Here is a 24854-nt window from a genome sequence, read left to right on the forward strand (position 1 = left end):
TTGGCTGTCTTTTGCCCTTGATGGACAGGTTCCTGCCCTTTGCTCAATATGGGGTCAGGCTTCGGTTCATCCTTAAGGTGGAACAGATGACAAACCCATAAATAGCTGAGCCCAGAGACATGCTGGGTTGAGCCAAGCAGAAAGAAAGGCCCCAGGGCTTTGGGGTGGGGTACCAGGGCCAAGTATAGAGTCTAGGGCAGAGTCCCTTTCTGGAGCAGGTCCCAGGCTCCACTTGGCCCTCTCAGGAGCAGCTATGTTCCCTGGCTACTGGCTTCTGGATAGAGCTCCACACAGGCCACCCTCTTTTCCCTGGTGGCATTTTTGATCCCTGTCCACAGCCAGGGGCTGTTGACTAATTTTCCAGGTAGGTAAAGTGGGATGAGGTACCCAGAGTAGGGAGCCTGCCTTGGAGCGGGGCTCTGGGCCATTTAGATGAACCTGGGGTATGTAGTGGTGAGTCCAAAGACATGGCTTTGCCTCGCAGCTCTGCAAATACTGAGTCCCTGAGCCAGAACCCAGGCTTTAGGGTGGACACTGAGCGGGAGCTTTCTGTCTGTCCCTCAGCTCCTTCCCTGCTTCCTCTGCCCTCTCCTGTCTTTCCCTCTCTCTACAAAACTAGACAACAGAGGAGGAGAGAGATTCTAGACAAGGAGAGCTGTAGGGAGGGCTGAGTAAGTCAGATCTTGTAGCTTGGCTGAGGGTAGAGAAGTGGGAATAAACACGCAGTAGACACAAGTGCTGAACATCATTGAACTTAAACACTCAAGGCTTCAGAAAACTCATCTAACTCTTAAAACCGTGGGCAGTAATCCATCTATTTACTTACATTCTAAAAAAACCAGAAATGTCTTTGCTCCCTTCTGCTCTCCCTGCCGGCTCCTCCCCTTTCTTTGCTTCTCTTCTGATGCGTTCTTTTATGGGTCCTCCCTGCTTTTCTACACCTTTCACAATTCTCTCTCTCTCTCTCTGTCTCGTCTCGTGCCCCACCAGTTTCTCTTCCTCCGGTTGTATTTGTTTCCTTTCATTTTCCCCTTAATTTCTCTTCACTTCCCTCTCTAGTTCTCTCTTATGCCCTCTGTCTCTTTCTCTATCTTTGTCCTTGTCCTTCTAAGCCCTCTCTCTGTCTCTCTGCCCCTTCTCATTCTTGGTCCTCTCCCCTGCCTGCTCCCCACTGGGCTCCCCTTTAACCTGTGCTCACTCTCTGTGCCCCTTTGGGAGGCTCCATAGGGGAGACCACTCATCTTTGTGTTTGTAGGAATATAAGGATCAAACCCTCTGCTGGGTTACCATTTCACATCTCAGGGATGTCCAGACTGCAGTCTCACCGGAGACTGCGCCTCCCCTCGGGGATCCCGGTCGGGGAGCTGTCCTCACCTGAGTGTACCCTGGAGGAGGAGGGGGGGTCAGCGCGAGGCGAGACCGGCAGCCCCAGAGCTGCCCAGGCAGAAGTGGACCCATCCATGCCTTCTTCCTCTGTGATAGGGTCAGAGGGACTCTAGATTGCTATTAATTTTTTATTTTGATGTCAGAGCTGGGATGGGCCTTAGATCATTTGGACTAAACTGGCAGGAAGAGCCATCAATCATTTCTCGCCTGCCTTTGCTCCCGCTGCCAATCACATTCAGTCCATTACAAAATTCTCACAATCTTATTTCTCAATGGCTTTGAATCGGCCTGGTTTCTATTCCTCAGCCCCTGTCCTTTTTCTGAGGCTAATGACTTCCCTCCCCACTATTGCACTATAGCTGCCTCACTGGACTCTTGGCTTCCAGATTCACCCTCCTTTCAATCCATGCTGTCTCAGGAGAGAACTTTCCAGAACATGCTTATAAACCTGGAGCAGCATTCAAGAAAAGATCTAAATTCCCAAGCATAGCATTCAAGGCTTTGTAAATCTCCCTTCTCTGAGTCCTCTAGTGTGGGTTTCCTGGTTCCCCCTGGTCCCACGGCGCTGGCACACCCTCACTTTGAGCCGCATGTAAGTGCCTTGTGTTGTAATCCATGTTTAAGGGTCTGACTCCCTCACCCTTCTCAGTGCCAGAGAATGACCAGGGCTCGGGAAGTGTTGTTGGCTGAAGGAGCCAGCTAGAACAGAACACATGTCTCCTGGCTCCAGCTAAGGTTTCTTTCTGCCACTTTGTACTTCTGGGTCCCACTACTACTGTGGAAGATTCTCAGTGAAGAAATCCTGTCAGTCTCCAGGAAGAGGGTCAGGTCCCTTTCCTTCTACCCTAACCTCTAATCCTGGGTCCCCCACCCCTTCCACCTTCACCTTACCTAAAAGGGAGCCCCCGCAGAAGGGCTGCCCATTCAGGTGTGACAGCATGGCAATCCATGGGGTGGTGCCCTTCTGGGCTGGGCGTCCACTGAAGATCCTGGCCATCAGATTCCGGGAGAACTTGGGGATCCCACACACTGCAGCCAAGGGAGGGAGGACAGATCACACTCTGGGCTCCATCTTGCCCTTTGCCAGAGCTACTAGCACATCACCCTCTGTTAGGAACATCTGTTATTTTTGATATCCCAGCATCCATTGCTCCTTTCAGTAACAGCACCCCAATTTTCCTCTGGGGCCCACTCTTCCCCCATTTCTTGTCCATATAGCCTGAGTTGCAGTGATCTTACCTCTGGTTCTAGGGGTAGGAATGTGGCCCAGACCTGACTAATGAAAGCCTCTTATACTCTGGTCACAGCGATTGCTCAGAGATGGGAATGTAACCCTGGCCAGGCCAATGAAAGCCTGCCTTGGGAATTTTGCTAGAAGGTCCTTCTCTGCTGGGGTTGCTAAGCTGCTGGCTAAAAGCCCAGATTTGCCAGAGATCACTTCATGGAAAGTTTGTAGAAAAACTTGCTACTAATGGAAAAACCAAACCAAACCAAACCAAAAAACATCCTCCTCTCCATCTACTCCCTCTGTAAACTTTCTTCTCTTCAGAACGAATTCTGGGCTTTGGATCTCCTCACTTCCAAACTTTTGGGGACCTGGCTTTGAGGATTCGCACCCCTCTCATCTGTCTTGCATCTCTCCTTTGTCTACGCCTCCAAAGCATGATCAAGGCCTCTCATCCTAAAAATCAAATTTCCATTTTCCCTGGTTCTCACTCATTCCACAGTCTCTCCCTCCCCTCTCTTCCATAGTCAAGCTTCTGGAAAGAGGAGATGACACCCAGTATCCGCATTCTTCCCTGTCCTTTGGAGGTGGATTCGAAAGAAGAAAGTGCCACGCTCCACACAAACTTGGACATAAAGTGGCCATTTGAATGTTTAATAGATCTGTAATCATAGATGGAGACAGAATGACTCTGGGCCCATAGCTGGAACTTCAATGATGATATTTACATGTATAGGAGAACACTATTTCTGAAATTTTATCTCACGTGTTCTTCATCTCTAGGAAATCTCCTCGCCTTGTGGCTGCTGGGGGTTTTTAGGTTTCAAGGAAGCAAAACCTGGAGAACTGAGCATATAAACCAAGAGAAGGGAGGATGTAAGGGCAGTGTGCTATCTCAGGAAAGAGATAAAAACCTAGGAGAAGCCTGAAGAGAGAAAGAGAAGGAGGGAGGGTGTGGGAGGGAGGGGGAAAGAGAGAGAGAGAGAGAAGAGGGAAAGAGGAAGGAGGAGAAAGAGGTGGTGGAGGAGGAAGAGGAGGAAGATAAAGGGTGAGGAGGATAAAGTAAGAGGGAGGAAGGGTTAAGGACTTCAACATGAGCGCAGGCCTGCTCCCTGGATCCTCTCTCAGAGTTGACAGTAGAGACCGGGTCCCAGCACCCGGGAAAGTCCAGCCTGGAAGCGTCCTCTGGACTGTCCTGGGTCATTTGCACTGTTGATCACTTTATCCTTCTTGACACTTTCCCTCCTTGGCTTCTGAAGCTCCTCTCTTCCTGTGTTTCTGATTCCTCTTTCTTGTCTCTTTCTTCGGGTTTCTCTTCTTCTCTCCATGCCGTCAATGCTCGTGTTTCCCTTTTTGAGTCCTCAGCCCCCTTTTCTTTTCTCTTCCAGTAGATAATGCCATCTCCTCCCATGCCATCATACTATTTAGACCCTGATGAATTTCCGATCAGTGTCTCTAATCTGCCCTTTCCTCCGAACTGATCCTGAAGTCTCCAGCTGGATTGCACATAGACTCCTCAAGCACAGAAAACCCAAGTCCTGGTCTCCACCCTTCACCACCCATCTGTCTCCCCTTTGTTATTCCAGATGTCTGTCAATGTCTGCACGGACTGCATCCTCGTTGCCTCCCTCTTCTGCAACACCCGTATTTAATCAGCCACTAAACTGGTAAAAAAAGTCACCAGAAGAAGCAGAGAGTAATGTCACAATGTGCTCTCCATGCAACCTCATGACACCTGTGTCTCAATATGTCACAACATAAAGTCCAAATATCCAGAGGAAAGTAAAACTCTGAAATGTAATAGAATACAAGACACGATAATCTTCGAAATCAGCTACATATAAAGTATAAGGCATAATGTAAGATTCTTTTAGCTCTCAATAGTGTAAAAAGCATGACAGTTTCATTATGATACAAACCCCAAACAAAGGCAAACCAGGAATACATTGTATGGGGAGCTCTCATTAACAGATTAGCTTTTGTTACTCCACATCTCTGTGTCTGCACTATTCACACGATGCCTCTACACCAAGCCCTGCCCAATACACTACTTAGATGTTTTCAAACTCCCTGATGCCCACATCTGCAGTGTCACACCCTAGGTCCGGGGGTTTTCACCACCTCTCTCCAGAATGGTTGTTGTAATTTCCCAACCGCTCTCTCTAGCTTGGTCCTTCCCCGACCCCTCCACTTTTCACAGCATGTTGCTCACGCTCTAACCTGCTGATTCAGAATTTCCCATGGGTGAGACCCAGGAATCTGCATTCCTAACAAGCACTCTAGGTGATTCTGATATACCCCAAACTAGAGAATCACTGGTTACAGGACAGAGCACATAGAATAACATAGAATGACCTTCGAGACTCTGTCCACCTTCCCCTCATCCCCTCTGCCCCCACTCTACTCAGGGCACACTTTTCTGCTTCATCTTTGTCCCCTCTCCCCTTGTCTCCCATCTCCCAGTGCGTTCTTTGTAACCTCTCTGCAAACGTATCCAGATCCTCTTCAGCTGTATGAACCTCCCCCTCCTTAAGTTCCCGTAATACTGCAATCTCCACTCCTCTAATGACGTTAATTCCCTTTGTCTTTGTGAGACCTAGGTGCACATGGTCTTGCCTTGCGTGCTCATTTGAGCTCTTTGAACTCAAGGAATTAAACGGCAGGCACTTCCGTGATGGAATGGGCAGCCTTCGAGAGGACACATGTCCATAACCGACTCCATTCCTCAACACCCTTTCTTGGATGATGTCCAGGTGACAAATATTGTACTGTTTCTGCAATGGGAGAGATTTTGGCTTCATGAGGGGCCAGGTTTTCTTCAAAAAGTCAAAACGGGGCTTCCCTGGTGGAGCAGTGGTTGAGAGTCTGCCTGCTGATGCAGGGGACATGGGTTCGTGCCCCAGTCCGGGAAGATCCCACGTGCTGCAGAGCAGCTGGGCCCGTGAGCCATGGCTACTGAGCCTGCGCGTCCGGAGCCTGTACCCTGCAGCGGGAGAGCCCACAGCAGTGAGAGGCCCGAGTACCGCAAAAAAAAAAAAAAAAAAGTCAAAACAAACGAACATCAACAATAACCAAACCCCAAAACAAAGGCTGTTGGTTATCCACAGAGGTTTTATTTCCACTTTAGTCCCCTGATGGGAGAAATGGAGTGCAGAGGAAACTTACAGAGGAGTGAAGCTTGTGATATAAAATAAACAATATAGTATCCTCTACATGCACTGTTCATACACATAGGAGTGTGCGTCCAGGACCCGACTGGCAAAGTGGATGCTTCCCAATTGCTCTCTTGGAATCCCTCTCAGGGCTTCTTCTTTCTCTGATGGAGAGTCCCCAGGAGAGCGAGCCTGGGGAGAAGGAAGATGATCAGCCCTGTGAGGGCCAGGGAGAGGCTGCTAGCATTGGAAGCACCGAACGCTGGAGCTGGAAGGACCCTGAGGGGGATCTGATGCCTTCCTTTTACAGATGGGGAAACTGAGGCCCATTGGGGGCAGAGCTGGGGCTAGAACCCAGGACTCTGGGTTCTCCCTCTCTTCTCACTGTCTTTCACGGGCAAGTCCCTGCTTCTCTTGGCTCTGGCTCCTGGAAGCTGGAGGACTGGATCCCTCTCAACATCCACGCTGGGTGTGTTCTCTGTAGAGCTCAGACCACAGACACGCTGGGCAGTCTGGTGGGACTGGGTCACTCCTATGCCCTGAGCCCTCCTTCTGTTTCCCTGTTCAGAGGCACAGCGGAGCATGGTGTGAGCCTTCTCTTTCTCCAAACACCAGTTGAGTCTCCACACCTGAGGCTCAGGCTTTTCACGTGACACATTTCAAGGCTGGAAGGTTGCTTCGTGCTCGTCTGGAGTGCCAGGTGTGGACACCCGTGTGGTCAGCTGGTATTCGGGAGTGATGTGTGGGTCCAAATGATGTGCTCTCAGTGGTTGGTGGGAAATTTAACGGGCTTGGGGAGCCTCCCACTGCTCTTCTCCTCCCCCCAGTCACCACAGAGCTTCCCAACTTTCTCTTTGTCCTTTGAAATTCCTTTAACAGGGAACAGAAGGGATAAGGCTTGGACTGCAAGAGGTTTTGGGAGAGAAAACCCAGGGACAAAAGTACTACAAGGCATTACACTCGGAGAGAGGGGCCTCAGGCTGTCATCCCTGTCTCCCCAAACCTGAGGAGTTTTCAGCCAGAATGTACCCAGAGGGCAAAGCTGGGAGAACACAAGGACTTAGCTCACGGCAAGGAAACATTTTGTAACTGTCAGGTCCAAGCTCAGTTACGCCAAGAGTGAGAGCAGGGCCACTGGGTTTTGACAAATGACTAGCAGTGAACGAGGTCCCTGGGGTGAGTACTCGGGAGAGGAGTGGGGGGTACTGGCCCCAGTCTAGCTCCCTCACTGTACTGCGGGGAGAAGGAGGCCTGGAGAGGGGAGGGGACTCGCCCAGGGCCAGTGACCCAGGCCTCCCGTGTAGGGCCTTTTCCCTGTACCACACTGCTGCCTCTCAGGGTCCCAGGGGCTGTCTCGGGAGGGTGGGAGCAGCGTGGTCCATCCCACGGGTCACGTGAGTAACATGGAGCGTGCCGTCTTTGGGAGTGTGTGGTGCAGCCTCGCTCGGGCTGGCCAGGGCAGGCACCCCGAGGACGTGATGCAGCTCACCGCTCCACCTGGAGCTCCCCCAGGCCCCGCGGGGAGCCTATCTGCTCCCACACCCAGTCAACGTAGTTGGAGACCTTGGTGTAGACCCCATACACCTGCTTGCTGCCACATTCTTCGGGGCCCCCCCAGGACACCAGGCCTTGGGCCACCCAGCGCTGGCTCGAGTCGTCGAGGATGACAAAGGCGCCGCCGCTGTCCCCCAGGCACGTGTCCTTGCCACCCTCGTAGTAGCCGGCACAGAACATGTTCTCTGTGACGCTGTAGTTGCCTGACCGGGACTCGTAGCTAGTCTTGCACTCGGCGTGCGGCACCACGGGTAACTTGACGTACTGCAGGACGTCTGACAAGGTCCGCGTGCCACTGCTGATGATCTCGTCCACCGTCACGTTAGGATTGGAGATGCCCCAACCAGCTACCAGCCCCAGCATGTGGGGCGCCGGGCCTTCGGGCTCGGGCCGCGGCAGGCAGACGGGCATGATATGAGGCCCCAGGGGCACAGGCTCCCGCAGCTGCACCAGAGCGATGTCGTGGTTGTAGTTCTGGATGTCGAAGTCTGGGTGGAGCACCACTCGGGCGGCCGAGCTGTTGACAGCCCCCGATTTGTCCCGCACGTCATGCAGGCCCAGGTAGACGGTAACGTGCTCCTTGGAGACCGGTGTCACCGTGTTGTCTCTGCGCTGGGAGCGCAGCACGTGGGCTGCCGTGAGGATCCAGGACTCAGAGAGCAGGGCCCCACTCCCAAACCACTTGTCATTGGGCACCCTTGAGGTGTCCTCCACCACGATCAGGGCCTGCCACGGGAAGAGGCCGGGCTCAGCATTCCGGCCCCCGATGATCCTCTTGACCAGGTTTGGCAGGGAGCGCGAGGGCTGGCCACACGCTGCAAGGAGAAGGAGGGAGCGGGGACAAGGGACAGAGACACGTCAGGTCAGCCAGGTGGAGGACCTCTGAAAGAAATGCACGTCTCACCCACTGTAGATTATGCCACCATGGCCCCTACTCTGCATCACAGAGCCACGCTAGCCTGGGAAAGCTGTGGGTGGGCTTATCTTTGGCCTAAGTCTTTCTAGTCTGGCCCGTCTGTAGTTGGACCATTCTGTAGCCAGGGCTGTCTATGGACCAGACCTTTTTATATGTGGGCCTTCACCATCCTGAACCATTCCAGCCAAGATCACTTGTGGCCTGGATCATCTTCAGCCAGGACTATCTCTAGCAGTGGTCACTTTGCCCCTTTCTTCCCTAGAAAGGCATCTCAGAACCCAGACGTAGTCCAGGCCGTAGGTACTTAGAAAACTTCTGAAAACCACAGATCAATGGCTTTGAGAGATGGAAGGAAATTAAAATACTGTCTAGCAAGTCACAGCAAACACTGGACTGGGAACTGAGACACCTGGGGCCTTGAACTGGCTTTTCTCTCCTCTGTCCTGTGTGACTCTGGGTTAGGAAATTTCCTTCTCTGGATTTCAATTTTTGATCTGCTAAATGAGGCAGTTGGTCAAGATGATCTCCAAGGATCCTTTAAATTCCAAATTCCTTTGATTTTTATTTCATCTGCCCTGGTCACCCCCATTTTATAGGTGAGTAGAACTCTCCAGAGGTTAAATGACTAGCCCAAGGTCACATTGCTATTAAGCTGAGTAGCAGGGGCTTAACTAGATTCTAAGATGGATGTCTTGTCCTTGTGTCCCACAGTGCCTCATTACATATAAAGAACCTTTTCTTCTCTGGACTAAAGGACACATGATGTGAAGGGATGCCCAGGGCATCCAAGGTTGGGGAAAGGTGGCATAATCTACAAGCAATGATGCATAGGCTCTGCTCTACGCATCATTGCACCTGGGAACCCCATAGTACCTTCAGGGAAAGAAGAAAGGTCTGACCAAACTTCGTTCTACCGAGTTGTACCCCGAGCATGCACACGCACCGCCAGCCTCCTGTAGCCAAACGCCTTTGGCCTGTGAGCAGAGGGTCTTCAGAACCAGCCCCCCGCTGCCTAAGAACAAGCTCCCAAGGGCCCCTCCAAGCAGGGTGCCTGGGTCTGGGGGCTAAGCCTGGTATGAGCGTGGACCGCCTCTTGGTTGCGCATTGCCGGGCTACACCCCTTGGCCTGCAATACTTCCAGCAGTCCTTTAAAGACCAAGGAGCATCTGAGTTTTCTTGGCAACTCCGAGAGGTCAGGCTTCCAGCAAACTAATGCTTTTCAGATGCTCTTCTTCCGGAAGCCAAATGCTTCTTACATGATCCCGAGGCACCCTGCTGTGCACCCCAGGCCAGACGTGAGGTGGTTTTCGCTAATTGTCTGTGGCAGGCCTTTCGGAGCTGAAGGCCAGACTCCCGATTATAAGCAGCAGCCTACCAAGTGACTTCTCCGGTCAGGTCTGCGACTGGCCCTGCAGAACAGCGCATTGAGCGCTCACAGGCCCTCATCTGGTGAGGGACACTGCTGTGGCTCAGTCCACGGTCACAGCAAAGCCGGCACTGAAAGGTGCCTTTTTCCCACGAAGGTGCCAGTGGCATACTCCAGGTCACAGAGTGTCTGAGCGGGGGAAGCTTGGAGAACAGCTCACTTACAGATGGAAAACTTGAGGTTCAAAGAAGGCAAGTGACACACTCAAAGTTATTGGTGGCAGAGCCAGAAATGGAGCCTGTTTCTTTGGACACTGGCTTCATTTTTTCCCACTAAAGTCTGTTTTTCTTCTTGATATACTCTTGTCCTTTCAAGAGGTTGAATGACGTAGCAACCCTTTGAGAGGGCTCATTGAAATGGGGCCATTCTTTTAGGCTGCTACCGTTCTCCATCCAGTCTTTCCTGAAGCAAAGGATTCACCTTGAAATACTAGAGCTTCAGCTGTGCTGAAGTCAGATTTGGGCTCTAGAAGACTGGAGGTACTGAGGGAGGGCCCTAAAAACAGAAATGTGATATTCAAGAATTCTGGGTTCATGAGGATGGCAGAGTCAAGAATGGCTCAGCATTGCTGGTGTTGACATCAAAAGTCTTGGGTCCATCTTCCAGTTCTGCCTCTAACTTTCTGTAGGTAACCCTGGATGAATCATTACACCTCCCTGATCCTTAGTTTTCTCATGTGTCAAATAAGGGGCAAATAATATTTTCTTAACAGTTTCCTTGGAAAGGTGGGATATTATGATGCTAGATGAAATGGCTTTCTCCATTCTGGCTTGCCTTTGGGTTCAGTCCTGATGTTTTAGTAGGGGAGAATTTAGAATTCTCTGGCCTGGTTCAATGATACACGATGTTCTGCTCGATACCAGGTGTTAAAAGAATTTCATGACTCATTGCAAGACGCTTTGTATGAATCTACAGGACGATGACCACTAAGAGTCATAGAATGTCAGGGATCACCTGGTACTTCTCCTTCACTTCTGAGGTACAAAATCCTAGCCCCAGAGACGTGAGGTTACCTACCAAACCTTGCAATTAGGAAAAGACAACAGTGGGACCAAGACCCGGGCCCATGACTCCCAGCTCAGTGCCTCCTCCCCTTCTAGACACCGCAACATGGCTGCCTGGGATGGAAGCCACCTGCAGTGCCATCTTTGGTCCACCTAGTATTTTAGCAAAATGGGGGTTTGGCCTCCAGTTTGCCACAGCTCCACCATTCCCCATCTTCTCTGAGGCTTCTCCAGCCGTGGCCCTTGGGTGTGCTCCTGGCTAAGCCTAACTGAGATGATGGGGGTCAGCAGAGCGTGGATGGGTTGGCCTTTCCCCTGTTTCAGCTCCTCACGAATTCTTTGTGTTCTTTCTTAGACTTAAAGCCCTCTTAAGTGAAGTCTTCCTAACCAGTCCCCATCCCTTTACTCCCAGACAACTACATGCAGGAATTTCCTCCTTCTCTGGGAACTCGTAGCAGCTGTGATGGCCAGGGACATTTCCTATTACCACAACGTTCTTTGTTCATTTTAAAGTGGGGTCAGTAGACAGGCTTGGGGGAGGTAGCAGTCACTAAGACTTGAACGCACTGCTCTTTGGAAGAACTTGTTGCTCTGTCCTATGGTCATTTGGTATTTGTCTGATTTCCACCTCCTCTGAAACACAGTGAGTGCTTGAGGACGAGGTGTCTACTTTCTCACTTTTCCTGGTGCACAGCCAGGGCAAACACCAACTCTGTGGGATGAAAAACCTGGTGGGAAGGGTGCAGAACTGCAGAGAGAAGAGGCAAGAAGGCTCCTGGTGTGACAGAACAGGTTGAACATAGAGGCTGGCTGGTTTGAGAAGATGTGAGGCTAGGCTTTTCTGACCTTTGCCCTTCTGACGTTATCTCTTAAAAATCAGTCGAAGCATCATGACCTCCCCACCCCTTACTCCATCAACAGCCAGAGCACCTGCGGCCCGAGGGCCTGGCATGGGAGACCCTGAGGCAGAGAACTTGAGGGTGAGGTACCTGGCAGGCAGGTGGGCTGGCTTCTCCCCAGGACTTCATTCATCCAGACTCCTTGGGCAGAACACGTATACACATCTGGGAGAGGGAGAAAAGGTTGAAGAAGAAGGAGAACATAGGTGATTTACAGCACATGGAAAATAGAACCGGGTTTTTAACTCCTCTGTTGTGGATCATTGCAAGTCTTCCAAAGAGTCTTTCTGACGCCGTTCTCTCTGAACCAGTCCTGTCTGCAACTTGGAACATCTTTCTAAACCGGGAATCATTTCATCTCTGCTCAAAATCACGGTAGCTCCCCACTGGCCTCAAAAATAAACGGGATGCTCGTCAGTATGGTGTCCAAGGCTCTGAGCAATCTGCCTCCTGCCTGTCGGGGCCCCGCCCAGCCCCTGGGAGGCACCTCTCATCATTAGTCACACAGCTCTCTGTGACGCACTTCCCCTGCCCCCGCTTCTCCACTTAACAAACCCTTTCATAAACCACACTTGTGCCCACCATCTCATGAGACTTACGCTGGCTCTGTGGGCACTGTCACTATTCCCCTTCTGGAAGGGGGACTTGGAGGCTTTGAGAAATTAGGAGAATTTTCTCAGTGCTAGTCTGTGGTGGAAGCAGCACTGACGGGCCTTCACATCTTGAGGGTTCCTTCTCTGCCAGAGGCTGTATGTCTGTGTGGGTACGGGGATGTCATGCAGCTTAACTCGGGGTGCAGGCCTGAGGCAGGGAGAGGTGAGGCATGTCTCCAAGGGTTTCTCTTCCCAATTCCTCCCAAACCGTGGCCAACAGACTGGCTGTTTCGGCCCCCAGCCTAACCCTGAGACCCAGAGCGTGTGAGGACGGAGTGCGCTGGTTTAGCGTGGAAGGCTCACCTGTGATACTGTGCAGCATCTGGTAGTAGGGCTGCTGGCAGGAGTATCTGATCTCAGATTTGTATGTGGTGAGGTTGTTTCTGGTGGAAAATGTGACCAGTCCGTTTTCCAGCTCTGCCGGGGCTCCACAGTCCACAACTGAGAGAGAAGAGAGTGAGACCCCTCAATTACCCCTTCCTCTTCTTCTTGGGGCCATCTGGTGCGTGTCTCATACGATGTGCAGCTTGTACACTGCACACAAGTCCAGAGGGCAACGTTACGGTCTATGAACACGGTGGCCCTGCATTTGGGGTGTCTCCCATCTATGACTACTGTGTGGTCAACTCACCTGGCCTGGCGTCAATTCCAGGGCAGGGGCAGGTCTGCTGAGACTCAAGTAGATCCCAGTCTTCTCCCCACCAGGGCCCTTTCCTTGACTTCCAGTTCTATTGTGCAATCCTCTTATCCTCTTCTGTACAAGCATGAAGCCCATGTCTCAGTGAGAAAATTCTGGCTCACATGAACCGAAGAACCTTCAGTTCTTCCAGACCCCACCACATGCTGAGTAAGAGCAATTATTGTGCTCACTTTGGAGCTTGGCATACAAAAGTACAAACAAAAAGAAACCCAGCTCCTGCATGAGTACACAGCCGCACCCTGCTGGCTCTCTGCAGGCACAGAAGGCAGAAGGGGGGTCAGGAGGGACCAACTTTTAGTCTTCACCTACTCATTTTCTCTGGTTGTTGGTGGCTGGACGTTGGGGCTGGCTGCAGGGCAAGACCAAAGATGCCTGCTCCTCAGAGGTGATCTTAGGAGAGCTTGCCAGTCCAGGCAAGTCTTAGGGGAGGTGCCAGCACGAGTGTGCCAGGAGCCAGGTCAGGGGCTGAGGACCCAATTTGTCAATGTCTCTTCAGGGGCCTTTGTTAGAAGATGGTGCTCATGTCTAAGGAAATCCTAATCTTAGTTCAAACAGCCTCTGCCAGAATTGAAGAATCCCAGAGGACTCAGAACTTCGCAGGTGGAAAGGAACCTGAAGTGAGGCAACCTAGAACATCATCTTTACTTACAGATGAGCCCAGGGGGGAGACTTTACTGGTCTAAGGTCACATAGTGAATTACAGTCAGAGAACCAGACCTGACCTTAAACTCACTGTTTTTTTAAGTACGGTTCTTAGGATCTGTTTTCTAGTGAAAACGGCCTGTAATCAATATTAGCTGGGTAATGGTGGACATTAGCTGTCCGTCTTCTGATAATTTCAGAGGATCATATTCTAAAGCCAGAGTTTCCCTCCTCCTGAATTTTACCTGGTCACCTCGGGAAACAGAGATAGGGGCAATTTAGCCCTGAGACGCTATTCAGAAATTGTGATTTTTAACTTTAGGACTACAAATCTATATTTTTGATTGAACAGAGAGTTATCTAACTGAAAACACAGATGATTCTAAGACCCTTCCGGGTGGAGGACAGGGATGAAGCATGGGAGTGAAAGCAGGTAGGTACCTCCTATCTACAAGGAAGGCAAACGCCAAGAGAACTGGTTAGTGCTGTTTCCTGGCCTCCAATCCCCCTGGACAAATCGCTCCCATTTGTTTTGATCTCCCAAAGGTAGAGACACCCTTCTACTCTGAGAAGAAAGCATGTAAGGGTCAGCACTATGATAACAAGAGGCAATAATATTTACTATCTAAAGCTATAAACAATTTTAAAAGAATTTTCCTGCAGAGTCTCTAAGCAGATTTTTCTTCCTTTTTTAAGAAATACCATTGATTAGTGCCTGGATCTTTGTATTACTCTTGAGTCCCTTAACTTCGGTCTAGCAATTTATTTTGCCCAAAATTATCCTCAAGACCTAATACCTAGTTCTGGGTGGAGGATTCCAGAGTCAGTCATAGACATGGCTAGGTGGTCAGGCCATTGAGAGCCTGTACGCAGCCAGCACAGGTGCAGAGAGATTGTCTGGACGGAGGGCTTTCTTTCACTTTACTCCAGAGAAGTAACTTTGCCCACTGATGAAGCTGGTTTTACAACCAGACACAGGGGGTGACAGATAGTGGAAAACAGAGGGTCATTTCAGCTTGGGTATAGTGAGTGGGGAAGAGGTGAACTTTCTCCCCAAGTCTACACTGGCAGGCAAAGAGCCATGTGTCTCTGGGACCTAGAGACAGCTTCCCGTTCGGAAGGCCCTTTGAGTTCTGCCTGCCACAATCCAAGATGCTAGATCCAGACCCTGCTTCCTCAGTTAGTCCATCTTCTTTGCTTGGGAAAGGGTCCCATCATCTTCTCTAAAGTGTGTCTGGCCACTTCCACACTCTGGGATCAAAACGCTCTTTCTTTCCCCTTTCCTTTGGCCTCCCATTCTCATCAGTCTCTGGGTTGGGTTGTGGCACCCACACCCTGTCTCCACTGTCACTCTTCCTGCCATTTACTTTCCTTCAGACATGTCTTTCTTGACCTGCCGCCCTGAGGATACACTGACACAGTCTTGGGGCTTCCTAGGGAACCACATACAATCAGCTCACCTGGCCCTCAGGTCCCAGGGATGCCCCTGACCTGCCCCACCCCACTTTCATCTTCATCCCTCCTGCCGTGCCCTTACATTCCAGTGTCACACACCCCTCACTGTGCTGCTGCTTTCCCTACACAGGAAACCCTGTGGTTCATGCTCTGGCCACCCTCCAGGCCTTGATCGAACATCGCTGCTTCTTGAAAGGCTTTTCTCAGTCTTCTAATTGGATAGGGCTGCTTCCTCATTTCTCCTTGCATGGCCCTTTATTCACTGCTCTCTGAGGCATGTGTCTTAAGTTGCCTGGTATTGCAATTATTTGGTTTTATATCACATCTTCCGTCTAAATTACGATCCCCTCTCTCACACTGAGTACAAGACCTGTTATACTTTGTGGTCTTAAAAGTATTGATCCAACTGATGCTTATCTTCGGTGATTGCCCCATCTCCTCTCTCAAGGGTGCCCTCGACCTAGGGTGGTGCTGCAGTCTCCGGACCATTCATTGTCCGACTTTGCAGGATTCTACCTTCATCAAGAGGCCATTCAATCAGCAAATAGACTGAGCAGTCACAATGTAATGCAGGGGTGCTCTGATATGTCTACCCAGATTTTGTTCAGGCTGAAGCAGAGATTCCCACCTTCCACAGCCCTTTCTTTATCATTATTTATGACCCACTGATGTCCCATGGCACCAGAGCCGAGGACTGCTGCTTTCAAGCGTGATGCCTAGCTGTTGAAAAACTTTAATTAGGGAATCTTCAGAAATGCAAAATTTGTAAACCCCAGAGGAAAGATCTTCTGAGGATGGAATTTCAGCCCTGTGTTAGGTACAGGTGGAAGAGAAACTCTTGGACATGAGAATAGGCCTAGGTTTCCTAAAAATCCATGCTATATGAGTTACTGTTAGTTTCACCTACTCATGGTTGTTAAGAAAGTAGCAATGGGGACAAATATTAAAGTCATAAAGTCACAGGCATTTTGGCCCATTTAAACTTGAAGTGTGGAGTGGAAATCAGGGCCCACTTTGACCTGGTCTACCTAAGACCATGTGAATGTCTCTAGAATGAAAGCCGTTTTTCCTTTGATAAGAGTATAGTCCACATAGAAGTGCTAAAAAAAAATCCCCCATTATCTTTTCAGCATAATGCTTGTATGACTGGTGAACCCTCAAAAAGGAGAGTTGTTATATACGCCGCGGTTTCAACTGCTTAGGCCTGTGTTGCCTTGTTCAGCATCCATTCTAATCCGCACTGAAATGGGAAATGGAGTGTTGGCAGGATGGGGAGGGATGGAGGAGCTCTGGGACCCAGGGGTCTTGTGAGTGGTCCATTCCTGGATGTCTGCACTGTGTGGGGTCCCGCCATTCACTCTGCCACTTGCTCTGACTCAGGTTCGCTCTCCACATCCATTTCCGTTTCTGCCACCACGATGAAGATCAAAGAGGGGTCAGGAGGTAAAGAGAAAGGAAGCAGAGAGAAGGAGGGAGAGAGAAAAAGAAGAGAAAGAAAAATTAGCAAGCAAAGCAGAAACAGTTTCTGCAGGAAATACAGAAATCACTCCACCAGAATCGGTTAAGAATGCATAGTGTAGGTACAGCCAGTGTGAAGGACAGCTCGGGATTGTGGAATGCGTACCATTCTGAGAATTTGCACAGTCATAAATTCTGGCTCGTGGCAATGACAACATTCTGCCCGTGCAGCAAGCTTTGCATTCATCTGGTCCAAACCCTCATTTGGCAGATGGAATCAGAGTAGAGCAGGACTTGTTTGGGGTCACCCAGCGAGGTGGACGCAGGGCCAGAACCACAGCCCATAATTCCCACTTCCTGTTTTGGTGCAAGTTTCTTCACTGCACACACACACTTCTGTCTGTTCCCAACTGCTTTCCCCACAGTCCCTGGGGACTCACAACTTCTCAGTCTTTTTTGCCTTTTTTGCATCTCCCCTAGGACCCAGCACATGCCTGGGACAAAAGTACTCAATAAATACCTACTCAGTGAACAAGCAGAGATGCCGGGTGTGTCTGAGTGGGGAGACTAATAGTCCTGGTTCAGGCTATGCTGGGAGAACCAGGCCATATCAGGGAGAAAAAATTCCTCTTTTTCTTTGGTACAAAATGACAGCATACCTTTGTATACTAGCATACGTCACATAAAAGAGCACCAGCAGATACATTAGTGCCTTCCTCTATCAATACTTCCGTGACAATAAAAAGTGTGTGTTTCATCAGGGACAAAAAATTATTACCAACGTTTCCTACTTTCCAAGAGTATGAATGAGAGAAACCAAACCTCTTCCTATGAGGGGGTTGGGGAGGAGAAAGAAACAAGCTTCTACAGAGCTTTTACTTATTCCTGATGCTCCATGGGTATGATACGTACATTAACTCAGTCCACAGAACAATCAAGAATGCAGGAAACTCTGGCCAAATGAGTCTCAGTCAAGTGTTCATGCATATTTAACTGGTGAGGTCTGGATTTGAATCTAGAAATTCCTGTCTCCAAAGCAACACCCTGTCCTCTCTACCCCTCATCCTCTGCCTCGTCCTTCAGACCGCCTCCTTGCCCTGTTCTGCAAAGTGCTTCACGCAGAACTTAGTCACAGCACCACACACGAGCCACGTGTTGCAGGAGGTGGCAGATGTGTCTGTTGGCATTTAGTTCTTCAATGCCTGGGCCTTGTCTTTTCCATCTGAATTCCCTGTAGACCTCTGCACAGGCATCCAGTAAGTGTCTGTGGAGACTTTTTGTTGCAGCCATAAAGTGCACCCATTTCCCACACTGGGCTGACTCCAGCCTCATCATCATATAGAAAAGAAAATTGAAAACAAGCACTTTCTGCTCCAAAATTATGCCTGGGATTTGCCTCAGGGAAGCCTCACCCTGACAGCGTCCCCCTGGGGCAGTGGGAGTGGATCCGCCTGCCTACTGGACCCGAGCCATTTATTAGAAGGGAAGAGGACAACACTCTAAAGTTTATATGAGGTCATGAAATGGGGCTGGGCAGGACCCACCCTAATGCTCAACTCCTCACCTCTCCATTCGAAAATATTTCCTCCTTCCCTCCCTCCCTCTTTTCTCTTCCCTTTCTGTCGCCAGGCCTCCTCTCATCACTGTTGCCACAGATAAGTTTTCTAAAATTGTGGTCCTTACAAGTCTTGCATTGAAATCACCTGGTTAGGGGCAGAGGGCGTGGTGGCTGGTGATTTGTATTTTTACAAGCTCACTAGGTGATTTATAGGGATTACATTATTTCCGAACCAGTGGGATATATTCTAGAGCTGATCCAAAATCTTTACAGCTGAGGTGAAGGATCTTGTCCCTGGTCACAGCGTGGCTTAGGAGCAGAGCCAAGGCAAGAACTCTGGGTCTCAAGAACCAGTGCAGAACTGGACCCCCTGCTTCACTGTGTTGACCGCACAGCCCTTCCCGCACAGCCCCAGCTCCTGAGCTGTCCCAGGAGACAGTGGATATAGCTGATGGCCACATAAAAGCTGGCAAGGTCACTGGGCTCTGGGCACCAGGGCCAAAATAGTTTCCTGAATTAGCAATTGCCGGAGCTAGTTTTGAACCTGGAAACAAGCTATTCCTTTAGCAAATCTGGCAACCTGCCTGCAGGCAGAGGTAAAATTAGTATTTAGAAAACAAACTGGGACCCACAAGGTCCTTTCGGAATTCTAACATCTTATTGCTGAAAGAAACATTAATAAACTTTTGTCCAACCCCGATGTGCCTGTGGAATTCCTGCCCTAACCTGCTCAGACTGTACCTGCCAGGTTTCCCCCCTTGTGTGGGCTCTGCTCGGATCCCACCAGTGCTGGGGAGCTCATGAGCCTTAGAATCAACCGATTGTGTTTTCTTACTTTTACAGGTGGGAATCTTGTTACTCCACGTCCCATCCTTCAGACACTCGATCTGGAACGTGTCCATCTCCACATTATCCTGGGAAGAAACATGAAGGAGGTATGGGAAGAAGGAGGAACGGTGGGGTCTGTGGTTTTTCCCAGTGAAAGCAGCTCGAACAGCAAAGGTGGCTGCCCTCCCCTGAGCTTTCCCAACCGTGGGCCTCCAAGGGCTTGAAGCTAAGGGGAATACAGATGCTGAATTCGTATCCCCCCGCTCCTACTCTGGAGACAGGCCAGGACTGTGTGCAAGAAGGGGTCCGGGAGGCTGTCTCTGAAGGGAAACCTGGACCCGTGACTCCTTCAGTGCAGCGGCTCTCAAACCTGAGTGAGCGGCAGCAACCCTGAGCCCCTGAGGGCTTTTGCACAGGTCACTGGGCCCTTCTGAATCAGTGGGTCTGGCCTGGGGACCACAGCTTTGCATTTCTAACAAGTGATGTGCTGATGTCGTGGGGTCCGCACTTGGATGATCCTTCCCTGAGAGCAGCGGTCCACTAGCTTGGCTCACATCAGACTCACCTGGGCAACTTAACAGAGAACAGTCACTGGGACACCCTCCCCCCCAGAGATTCTGCTTGAATTGATCTCAGGTGGGGTTGGGAGGTTTTTTTTTTTTTTTTCTTGTTTTTAAGTTAACCATGGGGTTCCTAGGAGAACGACTGTTTCAGAGAGCAAGCAATGCCTACCTGCCACCTTCAAAATCTCTACTTCTATCCCAGGTCCCCCCCAGAAGCCTGACAAACTTTGTTAATGTTGTTTGTACTGGTTATCGGGCTGCATGGATTTGATTTGCTCTGACTTTTGTGTCACTTTCAGAAATGAGAGTCTGGGACACACACTTTGAATTTTTACAAGACTGGAATCTCTGATGCATTTTGGAGGTTTATGGAGAAGGTAGGAAATACTGTGGTGGGACCAGGACAAGCTCTAGAAGCCCATCTGCCCTGGGAGGCTCTGGAGAATTTCTCTGGCCTGGATGACCTCCCTCCCCCGGCAGGACCCTGTACCTTCAGCACTTTGTGGCCTGTGTCACAGCTGATGAGCACCTGGTCTTTGAAAAAGTACTTGGCTTGCAAGGGCTCGATATTCCCATGGACAGGAGGCTGCAGCTTGGGGCACTCATTCCCTGGTGGGGAACAATGAAAGGAGAAGGTGAGAAAACAAAGAAAAGTCTGGTCACGAGAGGCCATTCCTTAGAATGCAAGGCCTGATGAAGGTGGAAAAGCCACACAAAAACCATACCCCCAGGCTATGGGGGCCTGGACCTACCAGGCCCTGAAGAAGGCTTACTTTGGAAACTTGAGCAGGTCACTTTCCAACATGGACCTCTATTTCCTCATTTGTAAAATGAAGTGGTTGGCCAGATGATTTCATCAGAACTCAGGGTTGGAAAAGATATTAAATGTCACTGAGTGCAACTCCTGTCTAATGTTCCCTTTACAGCTTCTATAGTAGACCTCAGACATCTATTTGCATTCCTACAGGGACAGGGAGCTCGATACCTCCCAACCTGTATCTTTCATACTAGACTCCTCTGATTAAAGGAACAGAATTTTCATATTCAACTGAAATTTATACCCTTGTAATTTTTACTCAGTGGGCATAGTTTGCTCTTTTGGGTCACGCACGATGACCCCACTCTTTCTTCCCAAGACCATTCTTCAAAGTGTTAGAGAGACTGTGATTGTATGCCCCTGAGCCCTCTCTTCAAAAGGCTAAATTGGATAGGATTCCTCCTTCCTGGAGGAACTCTCCTTTGTTAATATCCTCTTCCTGCCTCTCCCCTCAAGCAGGCACTAAATGTGATGATGCAGGCAAGTCCAGGATAGTCTCTGAACTGGATTAGTCACACACAGCTGTGGTCTTGTCACTGATGCATACCCACTTCTTCCTCGAGTTACTGCAGGCCCGTTGGATCAAATACCTCCAGCAGGGTATGGACCAGGACTGAGTGCCTTGAGGTACTGGGGAATGAGGCTTGTGGGCTTTGTCAGTCTGGGGGACACATGGAGGCAAACGGCCATGGTGAAACATTTTGAGCTACAGACTCTCACCCAAATTCCTGCCCCAGACGTGAGGAGGGCTGGCACTGGAGGGGTCCTCCCCACGCCCAATGAATCACAGCGTGAAGGGGTGAAGTTCAGGAAACAGTTTTTTTTTTTTTTTTTAATCTCCTCATGTGATTCTGAAGTGCAGCCAGTTTTGAAATCTACATCTAGTCCAAACCCACCATCACTGCTGCCCTTGCGCCCATTTTACAGATGGGAAACTGAGTCAGTAAAGAGAATTTGCCTCGGTCCCAAGCTGCTCACTGGCAGAGCTGGGAGTTCTGCCACATCCGGGGAGGAGCCCCAGGCCTGCTCCCCCTCACCACGTGGCCACTGCCCCATGAGGGCTGAGCATGGGAGCCAAGTGTGACTCAGGAGGGGAGAGGCCGTGTTACCTGTTGCCCTGTACAACAGCCTCCAGCCCCGGTTCTCGCCTGAGTTGTCACTGCGGAACAGGATCTGGACGCTGTGGCTCTGGGTATTGATGGGTTCTGGGGCTTTCTCTCCACAGAAGGGCCCCAGAACTTTTGGACCGGTTTTAATCTGTGAGGGGCAAGACAGAGAAAAAGCAGGGTCACACCTGAGTGTGTGTGAGGCTGCTGCAGGGATTGTCTCTACACTGCACCCGGGGTTTTCTGGAAGCTTCGATGTGAGCCCACGGCGTTCACTCACATTTTTAGTGGGCATTACCATTCACCAAAGGGTTCCATCTCCACTCTCCCATTTACAATTTACAGTGACCCTGGAAGTGGACAAGGCAGGCTGATAATCCTCTGCTCATAGATGAATATATTATGGCTCAGAAAGGAGAAGAGCCCTGTCCAGGTGCACAGGACAGAAAAGGCCTCTGTTCTTAAAGACCCTGCAGCCTAGTCGGGGCAGACTAATGGATAATAAACAAAATAATTACAGGCTTTGGTTAACATTATAAAAATAATCAGGATGATATAAATATATGCTATATGTTTATGATTTATGTAGTAAAATCTATGTAGTTTGTATAATTCATCATTAATATAATAGATAACTTTAAATAGGAAGTCAGGGAAGGCCTCTTTGAGGAGGTGACATTGCATTTGAAACATGTAGGATGAGAAGGAGCTTCTCATTGGAAGAGGAGGGAAGAATACTTTCCAGGCAGCAAAAACAACTTATATGAAGGTTGAGGCCAAAGGTGGGAAAGAGCCTGGCAAGTATCAAGAACAGGAAGGATTTGCATTTCTCTAATGATTAGTGATGTTGAGCATCCTTTCATGTGTTTGTTGGCAATCTGTACAGACAATAAATGCTGGAGAGGTTGTGGAGAAAAGGGAACCCTCCAGCACTGTTTGTGGGAATGTAAATTGATACAGCCACTATGGAGTACAGTATGGAGGTTCCTTAAAAAACTAAAAATAGAACTACCATACGACCCAGCAATCCCACTACTGGGCATATACCCAGAGAAAACCATAATTCAAAAAGAGTCATGTACCACAATGTTCATTGCAGCTGTATTTACAATAGCCAGGACATGGAAGCAACCTAAGTGTCCATTGACAGATGAATGGATAAAGAAGATGTGGCACATATATACAATGGAATATTACTCAGCCATAAAAGAAACAAAATTGAGTTATTTGTAGTGAGGTGGATGGACCTAGAGTCTGTCATACAGAGGGGAGTAAGTCAGAAAGAGAAAAGTAGATACCATATGCTAACACATATATACGGAATCTTTAAAAAAAAAAAAAGGTTCTGAAGAACCTAGGGGCAGGACAGGAATAAAGACACAGAGTAGAGAATGGACTTGAGGCCACGGGGAGGGGGAAGGGTAAGCTGGGACGAAGTGAGAGAGTGGCATGGACATATATACACTACCAAATGTAAAATAGATAGCTAGTGGGAAGTAGCCACATAGCACAGGGAGATCAGCTCGGTGCTTTGTGACCACCTAGAGGGGTGGGATAGGGAGGGTGGGAGGGAGACGCAAGAGGGAGAAGGTATGGGGATATATATATACATAGAGCTGATTCACTTTGTAATACAGCAGAAACTAACACACCGTTGTAAAGCAATTATACCCCAATAAAGATGTTAAAAAAAATTATAAATAAATAAATAAATAAAAGAACGGGAAGGAAGCCAGTGGGGCTGGAACAGAGGGAATGCCCTGGCTTGAGGTTGGAAAGGCAGACAAGGGCCATATTGTGTTGAGGAATTTATGTTTACTCCAAATACAATCTTGATGTAACCTGGCTTTCATAGAGTTTACCCTGGATTCTATGAGAGAGCAGACTGTGTAGAGCAAGAGTGGAAGCCAGCAAACCTGCCAGGTAGCTTTGCACTTGACCGGAAGAGAGCAGGGTTTACACTCAGATGGAGGCATCGGGGATGGAGAGATGGGAAGACGCACTCTGGGCTGGTCCGGATTTCCCAGCTCCCAGGCCCGGTCCTGCCTATGACTTTAACTCTTTCTCCTACCTCTGAGGACCAGCACTCTTTAACCCTCGTTTGATGAATTCTATAATCCTGGGTACATCTTCATCTTGTCAGCCTTACTGTGGCAAGGGGGCAAAGTGAAGCCCCAAGAGGTTACGTGCCTGGATAAGGCTCATAGCATAGCTCCCAGGATGTGCTGTGTGGTAGACAGAATTCTAAGACGGTCCCCATGACCTTCACCCTGGTGTTACTTCATGATGATGTTATGTTACCTGGCAGAAGGGATTTTGCAGGTGGGCAAAGGGCTAGTTTGGGAACAGGGCAGAACCCTAGACTGGATCCAATTAAGCTGGTAGATGTTATTTTAAATAATTATTTTTAGGAAGAAACCTGCTTGGCCCCCTCTCCTGGAAGAAGGGAGGGCCAAGAATGTCAATTTCCCCAATTCATCCAAGATTTTCCAGCATTCCCAGGGCTTATGCCCACTGTCTTCTTACCTTGATGTAGTCATAGGGGCAGGACACCTCAGGATGGTCCTCAATGTCGAAAATGTCCTCAAACTGCAGGCTGATCATGAAACCCTCCTCCAGCTCAATGGTGTAGACGCATTCGGAGCTCTTAGGGTAAGGGCTGGGGAAGTCGGGGCTGGTGATCACGCCAGTCCTCTGCGTGAAGAGGTTGTCACTGCACTCCACTGTGGGAAACACACCGGAGCAAAGTGGCACACCACACCCATGGCCACAGCAAGCCCTTTCTTATCGGCTACTGTACAATTTTCCCAGTGGTCCTGAGACGCAAGTGGGGAAGGAGTCATTATCCCCATTTTACAGACGGAGAAACTGCAGTTTAGTGAGGGGAAGTGATTTAACCAAGGTCACACACCCAGTAATTTGCAGAGTCAATACTCAAAGGCAGTGAGTGTGATAAGCTTTCTTGTCAAATTCTCTGGTCTTTGTTGGGGGCTGGAGGGGTCTGAGATGGAGTGGTCTGGTAAAAAGTCTGGTCTTCTTTTGTCCTGCTCTCCCCTCAGCCCAGGACTCCCTGGGGTCTCTGCTCAAAGCCTTCCTGGATCCCTCATATAACACAGGACCTTCACACGTACCCTCACTCTCTGGCCCTGGTCTTGCTTTTGTGTCTCTTCATGCTGCTGACCACTGCTTGCCAGTATGAAATATATTTGTCAGTGGATTTTCCTGTCTCCACTAGACTGTAAGTTCCCTGAGCTCAGGGATTCTGCCCTGTTCCTCACCACAGCTGCAACCCAGCACCCAGGGTCCTGGATCCCGGCCATGGCTGAGCCCTGCCAAGGCCCTGTTGTTTGCCACTGAACCATTGTCCTTGGGCTGACCTATCTTGGATCTGGCATGACAGTTCTTCCTAAGCCTTTGTTTATCCTGCTTATTTGTAAATGAGAAAACAGTGGCCAGAAAGGGGGCATGACTAACCTGCAGTCCCACAGCTACGAGCTGCAGAACAAGGTTTA

At 49.7% G+C, this 24854-nt stretch overlaps 1 protein-coding gene across 5 annotated transcripts in view; it reads right to left on the bottom strand.

The window, feature by feature from the left end:
• The window catches only part of MASP1 (mannan binding lectin serine peptidase 1), a 269447-nt gene that overhangs the window by 7436 nt on the left and 237157 nt on the right, over nucleotides 1–24854 (bottom strand). For 3 of the 5 annotated variants that reach the window (XM_032631572.1, XM_032631573.1, XM_032631575.1), the window contains 7 exons: nucleotides 23869–24065; nucleotides 21346–21493; nucleotides 19910–20028; nucleotides 18864–18942; nucleotides 12519–12656; nucleotides 11653–11727; nucleotides 5703–8132 (listed from right to left, as the gene is read on the bottom strand). In XM_032631572.1, the coding sequence (XP_032487463.1) occupies nucleotides 7249–8132; nucleotides 11653–11727; nucleotides 12519–12656; nucleotides 18864–18942; nucleotides 19910–20028; nucleotides 21346–21493; nucleotides 23869–24065 (1640 nt within the window). In that variant the 3' untranslated portion in view covers nucleotides 5703–7248. Of the gene's footprint in view, nucleotides 1–2277; nucleotides 2416–5702; nucleotides 8133–11652; nucleotides 11728–12518; nucleotides 12657–14158; nucleotides 16420–18863; nucleotides 18943–19909; nucleotides 20029–21345; nucleotides 21494–23868; nucleotides 24066–24854 lie in introns of those variants that run through there. The other 2 variants (XM_032631574.1, XM_032631576.1) reach the window with 2 other exon arrangements.

Source organism: Phocoena sinus, chromosome 4 (assembly GCF_008692025.1).
Source record: "Phocoena sinus isolate mPhoSin1 chromosome 4, mPhoSin1.pri, whole genome shotgun sequence".
In the NCBI taxonomy this organism is placed as follows: domain Eukaryota; kingdom Metazoa; phylum Chordata; class Mammalia; order Artiodactyla; family Phocoenidae; genus Phocoena; species Phocoena sinus.